The sequence below is a fragment of the Salvelinus namaycush genome, chromosome 3, assembly GCF_016432855.1.
Source record: "Salvelinus namaycush isolate Seneca chromosome 3, SaNama_1.0, whole genome shotgun sequence".
Lineage (NCBI taxonomy): Eukaryota > Metazoa > Chordata > Actinopteri > Salmoniformes > Salmonidae > Salvelinus > Salvelinus namaycush.
The window spans coordinates 62688947-62706625 of NC_052309.1; the positions used below are offsets into that span (position 1 = coordinate 62688947).

General features: G+C 41.4%; 1 protein-coding gene across 1 annotated transcript in view; it reads right to left on the reverse strand.

Moving 5' to 3' along the window:
- The window catches only part of fam171a2a (family with sequence similarity 171 member A2a), a 58884-nt gene extending 41453 nt beyond the window's left edge, over nt 1-17431 (reverse strand). Inside the window, exons 1-2 of the mRNA XM_038981206.1 lie at nt 17228-17431; nt 695-922 (exon numbers count right to left, since the gene is read on the reverse strand). Coding sequence (XP_038837134.1) covers nt 695-922; nt 17228-17393 — 394 coding nt within the window. The 5' untranslated portion in view covers nt 17394-17431. The remainder of the gene's footprint in view (nt 1-694; nt 923-17227) is intronic.
- Between the last annotated feature and the right edge of the window lie 248 nt (nt 17432-17679).

Here is a 17679-nt window from a genome sequence, read left to right on the forward strand (position 1 = left end):
GCACCCTATTCCCTATGTAGTGTACTACTTTTGACCAGGGCCCATGATGCAACCATGGGGTTGCTTAACTCTTAAGGGTGGATGGTGGAGGACAACATACAGTTCATACAGGCCCGGGCTCCTGTCACTTTTCGGCTCTAATGCTAAAAGTAGACCAGCACTAACAGCTAAGTGGCTTCCAGCCGCTAGTGCCGACAGGACAGCTCTTCCCTTACCGCTGAATTTGCAGCTCCGAGGGTGGGATATCACTACAGCAACAACTGGGTGAGATGGGGTGAGCGGGTGGACACAGAGATACTGCAGACTGTGTTACATGGATAACACCCTGGCAGTGGACCCAGAGAGGAGAAGGCAATGGAGGGGAAATGGGGTGGGGATTTGAGGTTAAACAACAACAACTGGGTAGGACTGTCCACACCCCGCAGAGGATAGATTGGCAGAGACGGCTTGTTGGATTCCATCAAACGTCCCAAAGGATTCTGGTAATTATTCTTATAATTCTTACGTTACTTGCATAGGTTTGATTCATCAGTATTGAAAACATAGCTTTGTGAGGATTAAGTTCTCATAACGTGATCGCACAAAGTAGTATGAATAAGACTTTGATGGAATGGTGGTAAACCACAACCACACAACATTCTTTTCATTCCTGAGGTGAAAGAGTGATATGTTAGGGATGAAACTCAATACTCACAGGGGATGCGGCTGGCATGCCAGGGGGCGGAGTTAGTGACAAAGCCCTGTTTTGTTGCCATGACAATGACCCAGGTGCCAGGGCGGTACAGGAAGGTGACCATGACGACGCCATCTTTGCCAGCCTTGCTGGATGCCAAGGTAGACTGGTTCCCATAAACCTCCACTGCAGCCTCTGCCAGAGGTGAAAGGTCACTGTTGTCAAACACCTGGACTCTGATGAGCACCTCTGTGGAGAGACAGGAAATAGAATGATTCAATTATTCAAACTAAATCAGAAATCAACAGGATAATTTATAGTGAACGCACAAAAGTATTGTTTGGTTTTGATTAAAAGTTGGAGGCTACACTTGTAGGCCATCGTACAATCTAAGAACATACAGATTGTTCTGCTTTTTCACATATAGTTGGGTTGTAATTTCTAAGTTCCCTTGCAGCTAACGATAAGAAATGTGTTGCTCTTATATAAAAAAATTAAAGTGTCATCTTGCCCTACATAAAGTAAGTGACCGGGCAAGCTTGTCTCTGTTCAGGTGTTCTAGTTCTCAGCTGACAAGGCATGATGACTCATCGTTGTTTACCATGAGATCAAAAAGCATTTCATGGAGTTTAGCGGTACAGTGCCCGACCCTATGAGGACATGCTGGGACTTCTGCCATCAGATTCGATTGATCCTCCAAACCCCAGCCAAACTGTCTGGAGGGGCAGAACTGCTGGCTGATTCCACTGCTATGACCATGTGCTTTCTAGTAACCATGGTGATGACCTGGATCATACAGGCATACTCCTCATAAGCTGTTCAGAACAATTCTAGTTATTCAGTTCAAGAATATATTCCATGGAAAACATCCTCTCTCATGATCATGAGATCACACACACACAGTCCAAGGTCTTTTGACAGAAAGTTAACAGTTGCTTTTTTTGGCTGTGATACTCTCTCTCAACATACCGTGATACAGACTCTGTAGGGGGTAACACTATGCGCTTCGCAGAATCGTGTGTGTGTGTGTGTGTGTGTGTGTGTTGTCTTTGTCGCGCTGCTTTGCTTTATCTTGGCCAGGTCGCAGTTGTAAATGAGAACTTGTTCTCAACTGGCCTATCTGGTTTAATAAATGTGAAATAAATAAAACAATTTAAAAAGTGTGTACGGCTAGCCAATTCACAGGACCATTGATTGGCCCAGTTCACATTTTCACATTCTAAATGGGTCAATGGCTCAATTGATGCAGGTTGCTATGAGGTGTCCCCAGATAAGAATGCTGGGAAAATGGGTCGCTTGGCAGCTCCATCTAGCATGGAGTACAAGGCCCAGTGATTCCATGGTGCCATACCGAGAAGATGACATCATCTCCATAATTAACATACAACATGAATCAACAAACACAACAACCCACATGAAGCTATGAGGGAAATCACATTATATGAACCGGTACTCAATAGGGGTACTCAATTCCTCTATGTGCCCAGATTACAAAAACGCTTTCTCTGTGAATATTATTGTGCCAATGCAGCAAGCTGAGGTTGTTAAGAGTGCCTCCTTGATTTTTGAGGATACAGAGCCAAGAGCTAAAAGGCTGAAATCATGGCAGGAAATACAAGGAGATGCAAATTAAATGTCATATTAAACCTGACACTGAACTGGTTTACAGTACCCCCCCCCTCCTCCTCTCGCTATCTTTCCAACCACCCTCTCTGGTACATATCTCTTTGGTTCTTTTGACATTGATGAAAGTTGAAGGAGATTCTCGAGAGGTATCAAACAAAATCCTGAGAATGGACTTGTTACTGTAATGTAAACTTGCAAACTTGTCACGTCTTGACCACTAAGTCCTGAAATTGTGTACGACACTCGCTCCTCTCCAAGCAGGGCAATATAAACATAATTGTCTCGTTGAGCTCAACACTAGTGCTGTAGAAATTGCAATAGCACAGCAATGTTTTTGAAACAACTGAAATGTATAGACATATATTATATTTGCAAATATTACACTCTTGAATATACAACCATATGCAAACAATTAAAGGGTTTATTTATTGTTCGTGCACGCTAGCAAATGTAACTACACACAATACCAAAGGCAATATCAGCATGTAAAGTAGCTAGTTAGCGCAGTTTGTTTAGGTGATTTTACAGCTATCAAATTAGGACTCTACAATCTCACCATGTTCAACCTGCAGATCAATGTGCCTCACAGAGTGGAGTCTAACATTCGCCACGGTAGATGAACTTTTGAGGAGATCGGAAATGTTGAAAATGCTACGCCAATGGTCCACGTGTTGCATTCTGGACGATTCTGGGACGAGGAGCGCTCTCCTTCAAGGAGTGAATGGGAGTCTATTGAGCGCTAGCTCAAAAACCCAACATGTGCATGAATTTCGTCAACATCTTTTCTGAGATGTGAGATAATTAACTTGCCATCTGTAATATCGTATAGCTTTGGAATCATTCAATTTCGTACTTTTGAGATTTTCTTAGCAACCTCGTGACACAGATTGGTCGACCAGTCGGGCGTTGTACGATCCTTCATTCATTGGATTCCTATCTCATTTCTATAATATCTCTGGCAACGGCACCATGCAATGCACCCTGGACTAAAGAGGCAGACAAGTAGGAAAAATGTGCTAGACCCTCCATTAAATTACACATTTCTCGAGGTAGGAATATCGCAAAAATATGATCAATGGCTTATTCGAGAGAAGACATCCTCCCGAGTTATGACATCCGTCAGTATTGAAATCTGATATGTATAAAAGATGTTTTAGCAATCTAAAAATCGTATTCCTATTAACTTCCAGTGTAGTGAGAGCGACTTTATCACAGTGCTATGTCATACTGGCGTGAATTTTGCCTGCTTGAATGCCAATAATTCAGATACACATGAAAACATAAAATGACCCAGGGAATCAAAAGAACATCACTCAGAGATGCACAAAAATAATATAACATTCAAAATGGGTGAACCTTTCGTGTAATACGCTGAAGTTGTAATGTAGGCCTAAGCGCTATCTAGCTATGGTTCAGCTAATGTCCCCTAACGTCAGCATTCAGCTAACTAGCTAATGCAGCTATTACGATGTAGCAAAGGAGAATGCAGAAATAATTTAGTTTAGTTTGCTACCTAGCAAGCTCTGTAGCTATTATACTATGAACGACACTGTATGATAAAGTTACTGTACCTATATATTCGTATGAGAGGGGTCAATATTCATGTTTGATATGCAAACGTTACTAGCTAGCCAGCTATGTAAGCTCATTTTATGCATGTACGAACAAGAAATAAACCCTTTAATTGTTTGCATATGGTTGTGAATTGTTGCAATATTCAAGAGTGTAATATGGTTTGGTTGTATTATTTAAAGAGTGTAAAAGTGTTATGTTTTAGATGAAAAGTTGCTTGCGGGGATCAGTGTGCTTAGCTTCCGCCACTGTCCAATTGCCCCATACTTGGCTCGAACCAGTGATCCTCTGCTTTGCAACACACGTGACCGCCCTCCTTGACAACGTACCAACAGTTTGAGACACCTAATAGTTACTGATTGGATGGCTCCATCCGCAACATTTCAAGCTAGCTCTGGAGTGAGCTTATGGCACATTCTTAACTCCATTACACTTGTTTATTGGCTAGTGGCTACTGTGATGTTTAAGGCAAATTGGAACTGCAGAGCAAGAATATCATGGTGCCAGCTTCAACGAAAGGTAAGGCAAAGACGTGATGTAAATTGAAAACTGTATGTACATATTATGTCAATTAAAATCTTGTTGCAGTGCCTCTCCAACTTTCGTCAATGAGAATAGGCTCCCCCATCCTCGCTCACTCCTCTTTCTCTCTCCCTCCCTCTGGTCCCTCTATTTTTCCCACCTCCCTCCCTCCTTCCCTCTGCAGATGGGTATTCAGAAAAGGCTGAGGGAAGCTGAGCAGCAGGGTGGCCTTGGAAAAGGAAGGTAAGTATTCCTGCAATCCAACAACGTCCCATTTCCATGTTTGCTCACAGCCAGCTCTTCCTGTATGTACAGTAGGCTCATTTCCATTCCATTGTTTAACACACACATTACCCACCACGATCTGATCTGAGCCATCTCATCTAGTCACTTGACAACTCGCTCACACTACACAACTCAATATAAATTGGTGATTTTGCTGATTGATGTACTGTAGGCTATTTGAATAGAAATCATCTGTTATTCAACGTTCACACACTTTCTTTCTTTAGCCTCCCCAGACATGATGCACAAACCTATTCAAGCATACGTGTGGGTTACTAACGATGAGGTTTATGGGGTGAACGAGGACAGTGCCGGTCGGTGACGTTTAAGATGAGGGAGGAGTATTTCTTTTTGAGCATGGCCTTATTTCTATTACAGAATATGACTGTCATTCATATTCCATTCACCCAGCTCAATGTAACGTCAATAGGTTTAGGCTACAAAATGATACTCAAATTTTCCCTATACCCATCATGAGGTTGCAACAATCTAACTTCGCCTATGAATGAAAGTTTATAACATAGGTACACAGGTCGTGGGAATTCATTTGAGTAATCAAGGTGACAGACAGTGACACATTCAATACCGCCTTGCACACTCTTGCCTGCATCAAGCTGATCTAGGGTGTAATCATTAGTCCAACAATTGCAAAAGAGAGTTTCTATTGTAATCCCAGTTTGGTTCCGTTTGCTTCAATTTAAGAAATGTTTTTCAACAGAATCGGCGGAATGAATACACACTTGATCACACGCAAACACAGTTCACTTTCATAGCAGCCACATACAAACAGCATGATAATTTTTACTCATTGTATAACTCCTACTCGAATCTACGCACTCTCTTACTTTTTCCCTTTGCTTGTGGACTTTAGTCCACAACACATCAGCTGTCTCAGATCAGGCGGGAAAAAAAGAAAATCCAAGCAAACCCATATCATAACTGTTACACACAGCCTACATCGTTGTCACCAAATTAGCTAAAGTCATAGTCAACATAACTACTATAACTAACATGTTTGTAAACCCGCTAGAATCATGCAGTACAGTGTACAGTCAGATAGCAGTTTAGTAATTACACCGTTGGCCCCTCGGGTTGCATAATAAATAATAATAATAAATTAATAAAACCAAAAGCTTACCTTAACTTGGAAGAGTTCTAGTGTTGGATAGCCATAACCAGCTATCTAACATAGCATCCCTCGCCGTTAGAGCCTGGTGTTTGAGTAGGCTGAACAAGCTAGCTGCATTCACTAGCTAAGTGAAAGTGAGAAAAAAAAGAAATATAGCTAGCTCTCTTTCTCTCTCTTGCTTCTTCATTTTATGCACTGCTCTGCAAACTAGCTAGATTCATTATCTGATCCTTTGATTGGGTGGACAACATGTCAGTTCATGCTGCAAGAGCTCTGATAGGTTGGAGGACGTCCTCTGGAAGTTGTCATAATTACTGTGGATGTCTTTGGAAGGGGGTGAGAATCATGAGCTAGGTTTTGTATTGAAGTCGATGTACCCAGAGGAGGACGGAAACTATCTGTCCTCCGGCTATACCATGGTGCTACCCTATAGAGTTCCGGCAGCTACTGTAGACCTTGATTGCAAAACAGTGTGTTTTAATCAACTATTTGGTGAATCTAAAAAGGATAACTTTTTTCATGTTTCACTATTTTTATGAAATTCACTGAGGAGGATGCCTCCACTGAACGAGGGTGTAAAACGGAGATCATCTTCATTGTGTGTCTTTAGCTCCTCTGTCCCAATGCCTATACACACTGCTGCGGTCTCTTCTTGTTAAAATGTGCCATCGATTACACACTCACTATCAGGTGGTCTCGGTGCAAGCAGTAATTGTTCCAGAATGCAGTGCAGTGACAAGGGCTCCACGGGCCACTGGGAGAGCCAAAGAGAGATAGCGGTCTTGTTTGTTAAAGGAGAGAGAGGTGGGGGGAGCAGGAGCATACAGACCCCAGCCATGCAGGAATGTCTGTCCTTGCCTGTGACCCTCATCAGTAGCCAGCAGACTCTGGGCCGGACGGACGGACAGACAGACAGAGCTCTCCTGAGACTGGGGGATATGGTGGAGCACTTTGACTGATGAATAGCTCCTTAGAATGTGTATCTGACGTGGGGTAAGAACTTCCCTTACGGAAAAACCACATGAATTTCACGTGATCTTATGTGAAGTTAATGTGATAATGTGACAAAATGTAAAAGCAACATGTGATAACAAGAAACTACACATGTGAAAACATTTGAGCACATGTGAAAACATGATCTAATGTGAAATAAATGGGGATGCAACATTTCAACATGTGATACCATGAAACTACGCATGACAACCTTGGAATGTTTTTAACTTATGAAAACATTATATAACTTATAAATGCCTCATCATTTTAGTTCAACCCAAAATACAAGCATGTTTTACTACAATGTTTGTAAACAACAAATGCTAATTTCTTGTTAAACTGCAATTCACATGTGAGGTGAAAAATGGTATTCTCCTCATATGTGAAAAGGTGGCGGTATCATGTGAACTACATTGAATACATGTGAACATATGGTGTCATATGGTTTCACATGAACATTTCAGCTCAACGTGTGAACAGTTATTTCATATGTGAAAATATGATTTCACACGTTTTTCTGGTAAGGTAAGTAATGAAATGGTATGGGGTTTTTAAAGCTGGAATCCTTTGTTGCTATATCCATTTTTGGACTTATCAATTAATGATACAGTTGAAGTCGGAAGTTTACATACACCTGGTTGGAGTCAGTAAAATTTGTTTTTCAACCACTCCAACAATTTCTTGTTAACTAACTATAGTTTTGACAAGTCGGTTAGGACATCTACTTTGTGCATCACACAAGTAATTTTTCCAACAATTGTTTACAGACAGATTATTTCACTTATATCATTCACTGTATCACAAGTTCAGTGGATCAGAAGTTTACATACACTAAATTGACTGTGCCTTTAAACAGCTTGGAAAATTCCAGAAATGATGTCATGGCTTTAGAAGCTTCTGATAGGCAAAAAATTGTAGACCTCCACAAGTCTGGTTCATCCTTGGGAGCAATTTCCAAACACCTGAAGGTACCACGTTCATCTGTACAAACAATAGTACGCAAGTATAAACACCATGGGACCACGCAGCCGTCTTACCGCTCAGGAAGGAGACGCGCTCTGTCTCCTAGAGATGAACGTACTTTGGTGCGAAAAGTGCTAGGACCTTGTGAAGATGCTGGAGGAACAGGTATAACAGTATCTATATCCACAGTAAAACAAGTCCTATATCGACATAACCTGAAAGGCCACTCAGCAAAGAAGAAACCACTGCTCCAAAACCGCCATAAAAAGCCAGACTACGGTTTGCAACTGCACATGGGGACAAAGATCATGCTTTTTGGAGAAATGTCCTCTGGTCTGATGAAACAAAAATAGAACTGTTTGGCCATAATGACCATCGTTATGTTTGGAGGAAAAAGGGGGCTTGCAAGCCGAAGAACACCATCCCAACCATGAAGCACGGGGGTGGCAGCATCATGTTTTGAGGGTGCTTTGCTGCAGGAGGGACTGGTGCACTTCACAAAATAGATGGCATCATGAGGCAGGAAAATTATGTGGATATATTGATGCAACATCTCAAGACATCAGTAAGGAAGTTAAAGCTTGGTCACAAATGGGTCTTCCAAATGGACAATGACCCCAAGAATACTTCCAAAGTTGAGGCAAAATGGCTTAAGGACAACAAAGTTGAGGTATTGGAGTGGCCATCACAAAGCTCTGACCTCAATCCTATAGAAAATGTGTGGGCAGAACTGAAAAAGTGTGTGCGAGCAAGGAGGCCTACAAACCTGACTCAGTTACACCAGCTCTGTCAGGAGGAATGGGCCAAAATTCACCCAATTTATTGTGGGAAGCTTGTGGAAGGCTACCCAAAACATTTGAACCCAGTTAAACAATTTAAAAACAATGCTACCAAATACTAATTGAGTGTATGTAAACTTCTGACCCACTGGGAATGTTAGTTAGACTTAAAAGCTGAAATAAATAATTCTCTACTATTATTCTGACATTTCACATTCTTAAAATAAAGTGGTGATCCTAACCTAATTTTTACTATGATTAAATGTCAGGAATTGTGAACTGAGTTTAAATGTATTTGGCTAAGGTGTATGTAAACTTCTGACTTCAACTGTATATACCCATTGATTCTTGAAGAATACAACTTATAAATGCCTCAGCTTAGTTCAACCCAAAATACAAGCTTGTTTTACTACAATGTTTGTAAACAACAAATGTAAACAAACACTGTATAGCCTCAAGACATGGCTAAAAATATAACTTTGCTCTGTCTATGAATTTGAGAGTGGTTACATTTCTCCAGGCCCATCCCTCAGCTTTTCACCAAAACACAGGTGGAGTGACAGCGTTGATATTGTTTCAATTAAGGATTTTAGCTTTAAGCTAAATGGCACTGTTGAGCTAAACTGTGTAATTAAACATTTTTTGTAGAATTCTCAGAAGTCCCCTACACATTCATTACCTATAATACAGTACATCTCTGCACTTAGCAAATGAGTGCCATCTGCACTGCTATTTTAGTTATTTGTTAATCTGACAATTTTCTCATCATTGATCAAATGTACTTATCTCAGCAATTTGAAAACCCTCAGATCAAAAAATGTAATCAATGATGAGAGAATAGTCAGATATCACAGAACTTCATGTGAAATAGCATCACGTGAAGTTTTCCAAAACCACATGGTTTTACATTATTTATAATAATAACATTACAAAATAAAATGTTGCATGTGCAAAATATGTGAAATCTGGTGATTTTCCACATGTGAAATCATGTGGGTTTTTTTTCCATAAGGGCTTCCTCAATCTGGACAGCCTTGTAAAACTGTTTGGGTGAGTTTCCTGAGAGGGCAGATAGGATGGAAGGCTGACGTGTCACAATCACAGTCTGTCCTTCTGCTGTGAGCAAGGTCAAACCTCCTTGGAAACTCTTTGATCTAAGGAGACTCACTCTTACCCCAAATGAAACACAAAGGGTTTGAGGTAGAGGTACCAAGGGCGAGGAGAGAGTTAAGAGGAGATAAATCAAACCAAATCACCTCCACCTCCTCCCTACTCGCATCGACCTGCTGGAAGTCATCATAAGGGACTTCCTCAGGCTGCACATAGAGGGGGAGAGGAGAGAGAGTCAGAGAGAGCAAAGAGAGCTGGAAAGAGAGAGACTTGGTGGGGGTGGGGGGGTCCTTGGTTAGGTCCACAGCTGGAGTACATCAGTAGAGAGGATCTCTCTCAGGCCTCAACACCATTATCTACCAGGGCCCAGGGGGAAGGTTATATGGTGTGTGTGAAGGTTGTTAGGGGTCTTTAAAGTTGGGTTACAGCTTTGGATGAGACTTTCAGCTTGAACCCTACCACCTACATGCTAAATAAGCTATCTTTGGTTACACACAAGAAGGGCCCCAAAAGCACTTCATGTGCAACATTGAGATCTTTACCAAGACATTTCAGAATAATTACAGCTCCACTCTCCAGCATGAGATGAGATGAGCTTTTGTCGTAACATGCGTGGAGGTTTCTGACTAACTCTGCAAGCAATGATAGCTTAGCTTGTCATTACAGGAGTAAAATTTTCGATTAAATGAAAAAGATTTTAGCTTCCTCAGCAGCAGGTTAACAGTGCAGTACACACAGGTTGATATGTTGATATGGCTGATTTCCAAGTGTCATAAACTACTGCTTAGTGTCCCCAGAGAGGAAACCCATCCACCGGTCAGACAGCGTTGGCCCTGGTGTAGGGCATTGTTCCATGTGGAATCACAGCCTCACAGGACACATCAAGGCTGTTCTAGAACAGGAAAACACAGTTCCAAGCCAAAGTCCACAAACAGTTCCCCCTACTGTGCTCTCCTTGAGAGCCAGGATCCCAGTGACAAGAGGCTAGTCCCCTTGAAGACCACAGAGGAAAAAGGAGAGGACACTAAATACACTTGATATGAGAAAACAGGATAATACACACCAATCAAACAGATGGCACAATTTCTGATTGATGAAGTAGAAGCATAACTGTTACAATCAACTCAGTTTATGCACCGTCCCTGCTTTTTCTTTACCGGTGCCATCCTGCTCCATATGAAACCAATGGTCATTTCTGATCTGTAATTATGAACAGTGATTCATATCATTAAGGGGGTCACTACTTTTCATTGCTGGGTAACAGTAATTGTTTCTGCTCATTTGCACAAGAAGGAAGTGGTGAATAATCCAATAAAATCACATGATTTCACCACACGAATGAGTGGCGTGCAAATGACCGATACTTCCATAGTTAACAGTCACGATTCCACAGAACCTGATGTCTACACAACAGGCCGAATGCGGCAATTTGTTACAATGGCAATCATCGAAGAACACGCTCACCCGCGCCCACACAAAACCCCAGCTAGTACATATTAATGGTATCAAAAGCTTTTGTGTTACATAGTAATACATAACTCACAGAAGACTGTTGAATCTACATGGTGTTTAGGCACTCCTAGCACTCTGAGCAAAAAAGTTTCAGTATCTGAATCAAACAGCTGCTGGAATGGACAAAAAACACAATTGCACGATCTGGTTACACTCGGAATAATCTGTGGTCAGAGTGAGGCCACGGCAGCTTGCTGGGATGCAGTAATACAACTTGGTCATCATGTCCAGATGTTTTGGATCTCTGCAGCCTAGCCCAGATGTTTAAAGCTGGCCTGGGACATCACATCGGCTTGTACTGCATGTGGTCAGTGAGAGGATAAAGGAGGAGTAGCTAGAGAAACTAGCATGTGGAGGTGAATTACATACACAGATCCTTTCATACAGTATCTCCATACAGTATATGGCACTGACATACATACAACAACCTTGTACAGTGTCAGTATCTCACAATTGAATTATGGCTGATCATACGTTAACCTAACAACATAATAAATCAAGGAAAGATATCATGACGGTTATACGACGATGTAGCTCACTCACCCTCACACCGAGAAAGGGTAGTTGCGAAACTGACAACATTGTTGTGTCCATATTTTCCTGCAACTTTTTAGCTTTTTCTTTGCAATGTCATAAAGCGGCAGGTAAGAGTCTTGGGCCAGTAACTGAAAGGTGGCTGTTTCGAATCCCTGAGCCGACTAAGTGAAAACCCTGTCGATGTGCCCTTGAGCAAGGCACTTAACCCTCATTGCTCCTGTAAATCGCTCTGGATAAGAGCGTTGGAAAAATTGTGTTATTTTCTTACCAGTCTTTTTGAGTCATTCTTTCTTTACAAAATACGTTGTGTGCCAACTGTGTTTTGGGAATATGGAAGCAAATTCTCTTTGGACATTTTTATAAAACGGGTATGTGTGGCAAATAAGCTTACATGCCAAATTAGTCAACTGTTCTCAAACATAATCCATATTAAAATGTGGAAGCCTACTTAACACAAGTGAGATAATAGAAACAGAAAATAATGAGGGGACTTAGATTTAAATGCCAATCCACAGAGGATTTGATATGGTTTCTTACTGGAAGCCTTTCCAAATATCACATTTTCCAAGGAGCAGAATTTCATCCATTACTAAGGGCAGGAAAGTTGGATATGAACTGTGAGTATCCTAGCCAAACTGAATACTCTATAGCAAGTCAAACGATATATTTAGGAATTGCTTGCTGGCAGTCCTTGTTTAGAGACAAGACAGGTTGTTTAGATTTTATCAGGCTCACTTTTGGAGTAAATTAATCTCATTCCAGAATAAACTTGTCATTAGGAGGAAAATAAAATCACAGTTGTTGGTCTTAAAAGACTTGTCCAAAATGTCCAGTACGAACGCTATTTGTTCAAATATGCTATCATCAGCCTAGGAAGAATAAGTGCATGTGTGTATAACTTGACTGACGGTCCACCTATATATACAGTATTGTATGGTCTAAAAAACAAGAAGCACCATTAACCTGTGTCCTGCACACAAAAACCATGGAAAACTTTTGCTGTGAAGTAATTCATGTACGGACATGACTTTTGTTGTGCTTTAAGAACAACCAATAGAGACATTCTATAGAATAAAAGAAAAGATTGAGTACTTCAATGACTAGGGCGTGTCTCTGTCGTAGCAGGACTGCGCCGGGTGTGTTAGGCTGTCTATATTTCCAAAGGGGTGCTATGCTGTGCTACTATGCTATGCTATGTCCAGACAGCTCTACTAGTCTCCTCTGAGAGGAGAGAGGGTGTTAGGTGTCAACAGTCGGATTCCTCCCACTGTACAGCTGCCTGGGCAAAAATTCCTTGACAGACAGCCAGCCCCCCTTCATAGGCTACCGCTACAGCAAAACAGCCTGGCTGGTCCTGGTCCACAGTGCTCTGAATCCTAATACAGGATGTCAGTCAGAGCAAGTTCCTGAGTCAGATAGACCCACTCTTTCTAGCCTGGTCCTAGATCATTATTGTACTGTCTTGCCAACTCCTATGGTCATCGTGACCATATGATTTGGCAAGACAGCACAAACTGATCTGGGACCAGGCTACGACTCTTCAGTAGAAACCAACTCATTTGCCCATGTCTCAGCTCCACTCCCAGCAGTAGAATGTATAATTAAAAAGAAATGATTGAATTGCTAATTACAACTGATCTCTTCTTGACATTGCTTCCATATTTGACATAAGTGTATGTCGACTCTACACTGCCTGCTATTTCCCCCTGGACGGATTAGTGAGACAGCATTTTCACATCACAATTTAACCAGACGTTTTTTGAGATTTTCAAAAGATCCACAATCCAGATTTCTTTTGTGGCTAAACATCAAATAATATAACCTGTAGAGGTTGTCGCCCTAAGCCATCAGAAAAAAGGGGACCACAACGAAGGAAAAACTCCATAAAAACTGTATATGGATGCTGGAGGCATAAAAAGATAAAACACCAACCGACAATTTTTGTTGGAGCGTATGGTCCGGGGGCCGGAAACATAAGTATAATAATTTGTACACTGCAAATCGACCACAATGTAGCCTAAAAATAGATTGTATTTTAAAATAACTATCAATTCATACCTTAATCACGTGTTTTTAAATGTTTTATTCATGTGAATAGTTTTCTTAAATGAAACTAACTTTAGCTAAATTCCTGGTGATTGTACAGGTTTTCTGTACCGAAAAAAGGTTTTGGCCCACTTGCCGCCTGTTGTCGACCACTGCCATAGAGGCTCAAAGTGCAGCAGTGTATAGATATGGACAGACTACCCCTGAAGTGTAGCTATTCAGAACAACCACCCTGTCACTGAACTACCCCATGACATTGATAGAAAACAAACAAAAAAAAATATAATTTTTCTAATTAAAAACACAATAAAACCTAGATCTCTGTTCTGCCAAACAATTACGAATCTGAACAATTAGGAATTTGAGCCTGTATGGTTCACCTGCCCAGCGGCAATGGAGAGAAAGATGGGGGGTACAGACAGCACAAATCCATGGCAGTCAGCTCACATTAGACCCCTGCCTGGCCAGGCCTCAGCCGGCTATTGTCCGCAGACCGTGGCAGGCTGCAAAGGTTGTCAGACCGATTAGAACAGTCAGGTGTTGGTCATGCAGAAACAGCCCAAGAATAACACACATTTTTCATGCTTTGGTTGTTGCTCTGGGCAGTGGGCACAGTCAGTCTGCAAGTATACACAGCTGATGCTTTTACATAAACCCCTGAACTCAACAACAGCAACACTGCCTCCGTCCTCACAAAAAATATGTCATCAACCTCAGGCGCTAAGTAGCTAGCAATACACCTCAGACGTTTGAAAATTTAAGGAGACGGACCATAGAAGCATCAACGATCGTATGAGTATCTCTGTCTGAATGACAGACAGCACCTGGCTCTTGTAAGACAGATAAACACGAACTTCAAAAGAAAGCCACAAATGGACATGTGACAAACTGCCTCAACTGGGTAGGACACAACATAGAGGTCACTGAGAGGGGAAGGGGCAGGACTCACCATGGACAGATTACAATGGCAACAACATCAAGTGACAAAGAGAAGACACGTTCCACTCAGTCACTCTGATCTCAGATTTCAGCATGGAATAATGTTAAGACAAACCAAGATCACGGTTTACATCGTACTGAAGATGACCTGGAATCAAAAGTTCATTTTCAGGACAATAATTCAGATATGAGGATTTCTGATGTCAGTGAAAAGTCAAATTTGTTTGAAAGAAAAATACTACCATTTTCATATATAGTATTTCTAAGTATCCTTAACTCTTCTACCATACAAACCTGCTCTCTGGGGACATCAGGCTTACATTGAATATTGCGCTATTAGACTAAATTATGAATAAATAACATCCCCATGGCTAGGTTTAATCCCTATATAATTAATTTTAACAGTATATCATTAATATGTACGCCTTGATTACTGACGCTGCAGAGAGTGTGCACCGAAATCTGCATCCCAAATGGCACCCTATTCCCTATGAAGTGCACTACTTTTAACCAGGGCATATCGGACATAGGGTGCCATTTTGGGACATATCCAAACATCTACCCATAACTAAATATGAATCTTCAGGAGGAGCTGAGCTGACCCAAGACGACAGTCAGGCACAATTTGACTTTGTCCACAGCATCACCCTCCACTGATCTCTGAAATAATTTCCTTTTACTTCCTAGACCAAGCATTTCATTGGTAATATGATACTTTTTTAAATAGGCTGTGGTGATTCATCTCATTCTTGCTGAGCTACTGAGCTGTTAAAAGAAAGGAACTTCTACTGCGATAAAAAAGAAAGACACTCAAGCTTTTCCCCACCGGCCTCAGTTCAATCCACAAACGCCTTAATTCTTTCAGCGACTCGACATAGCTTGGATGGGAAACTCTCAGACTGCTTCAAAGGGACCTCTACTTCTGAGGAGAGATTGAGGTCATGAGCTCTATGATAAAGTAATGAAAGAACACCGTCTGACAAATCAATATGGGGCGAAGGTGTGGTCGTGGTTGACGACAACACCTTCAAATGAATTAATCAACATTTCCTGTCTCTCCAGGTGGGATACTTTCTATCAACCCACGGTGTAATAACATGGTATAACGACAAGGTGCTAGAGACTGATGTGATTTCCCGTTTGAAAGTGTTTCAAGAAAGTTGAATCTATATAGCTATACTGCAAGGACAAACTATTAGACCAACCACAACCAGTTTGCTCAGTCTGTGAAACTAGTGGTATTCACATGGATAATCTATGGTTATTCATAGATAAGATTAGAGAAGCTAAAATATTAAATGGCACTGAATTTGACAATCTTGTCCAAAGCACTAAGCAATAAGCACATCTTCCAGAAATAGGCTTCTTTGGCGGGAAACAGCTTAGCTAATGAAATATAGATAGCGGACACGACTTCTTAAAAGCCTGCTTAGCTATAAAAAGAGGCATCTACAAGGAATTGTAACATATTGAAAGTATCTGAACTAAACCGTGCTTGGATCAGTTGAAGGATAGGGAACTGTATGGGAGAGGGGGGCTAAATCACTACCAAGCATTGACACTAGCATCCACTTCAAGCACCTTGGAAGTCCCCCTTTCTCCTGTTCAGTTACAATGACAGACAGTAGGCCTATATCAGTCTGTTTAATTGCAAACCATAGTCTACTGTCCCAGGACAGCCTATTTAATAATAATAATAATGGTATATAATGGTGAAATGATTCCTGCTGAGAAACTGATTTGAAACTGGATAAATGAAATGTGTCAAAAGTCCTGGGAACCCAAAACAAACATGGTTGAAATTATAATGTCCTTTGGCCATTCATGAGGGCTCTTGGGACGTAACAACAAGAACAATGTCAACAATGGGTGCGTGCAGATGACAGTAGCCAAAACAAGCTTGTCGACCATCTCGCATTCCCAATGCACAATATTTTGTGCTATACAAGCTGCAAGACTTGAAACTCTTATAGGCCTATTTTTCTCGCATGGAATGATTATATTGATTTAGATTTTTTTTTAAATAGTTATACTAACCATTGGTGTCTGACAATTGACCGTTTGCTAATTAAAAAAAGATCTAGTTGGGATCTTCCAGAGTTACATAAAGTTAACGGGCAGGTATAGAAGTTTGAACTAAGCTGACGCCTCATCATAGCCTAACTGCTATTGCACATCTTAACGGAATAATGCAACTGCTATTGATCGGATATATAGTCTAGCGTTAAATTAGATTGATTTGCAGATTTGACCTACAATGGCCCATCAGGGGAGGGTGCTGCAGTTCAGTGTCCTTTGTGTCCTATTCTGCAATGAAGTAACCACAAGACCAGAGCATGCGGCGACTACATTGTGTTCATTCGTGCGTAGACTGTTATAGCTGAATAAATGCGACGGTTACATAATAACTCATCCTCATCACTGAGAGGGGCACAAATAATAACAACATCCAATGCGTTAGCTATAGCAGCCTATCATATTCGCCACCACAGACTTTCCCCTCAAAACTCGAACCTTGACGAATCTCTACGAATAACTCACCAAGTGCTCCCTGGTCCGGAATGGATTTAGCAAGTCCTTCCCAAAGATTGCCGAGAAAAAGAAAGAGACAAAGAAGACGAGATATGTGCGGTGGTGGCATTCTCACTGCGACATCACCAATTCCACTTAGGTGGCCATTCATCCATATTGCTTTTGAGGTTGGCATTGACTGCTCCCTTTTCGCGCTGCCTCGGAAGCCTACTCCTTGCTCGGCTCGCGCTCCGGAGTGGCTTCACAATTCCATTGTCCTACGTGGGAGGGGACGCTTGCTCTGCTTAGTGGGTGGTCGTGATCGCCCCCTAGTGGTACCAAAGTAGAGTGTGTTCACAGATGGACTCCTATGAAGGTCTATGGGCCCTTATAAATCCATCTCAAACCCTATTAGGAGGACGGTGTAATTACAAATGTAAGAACACAGTGTTCCATTTCACTTAAAAGTAGGCTACCTATCT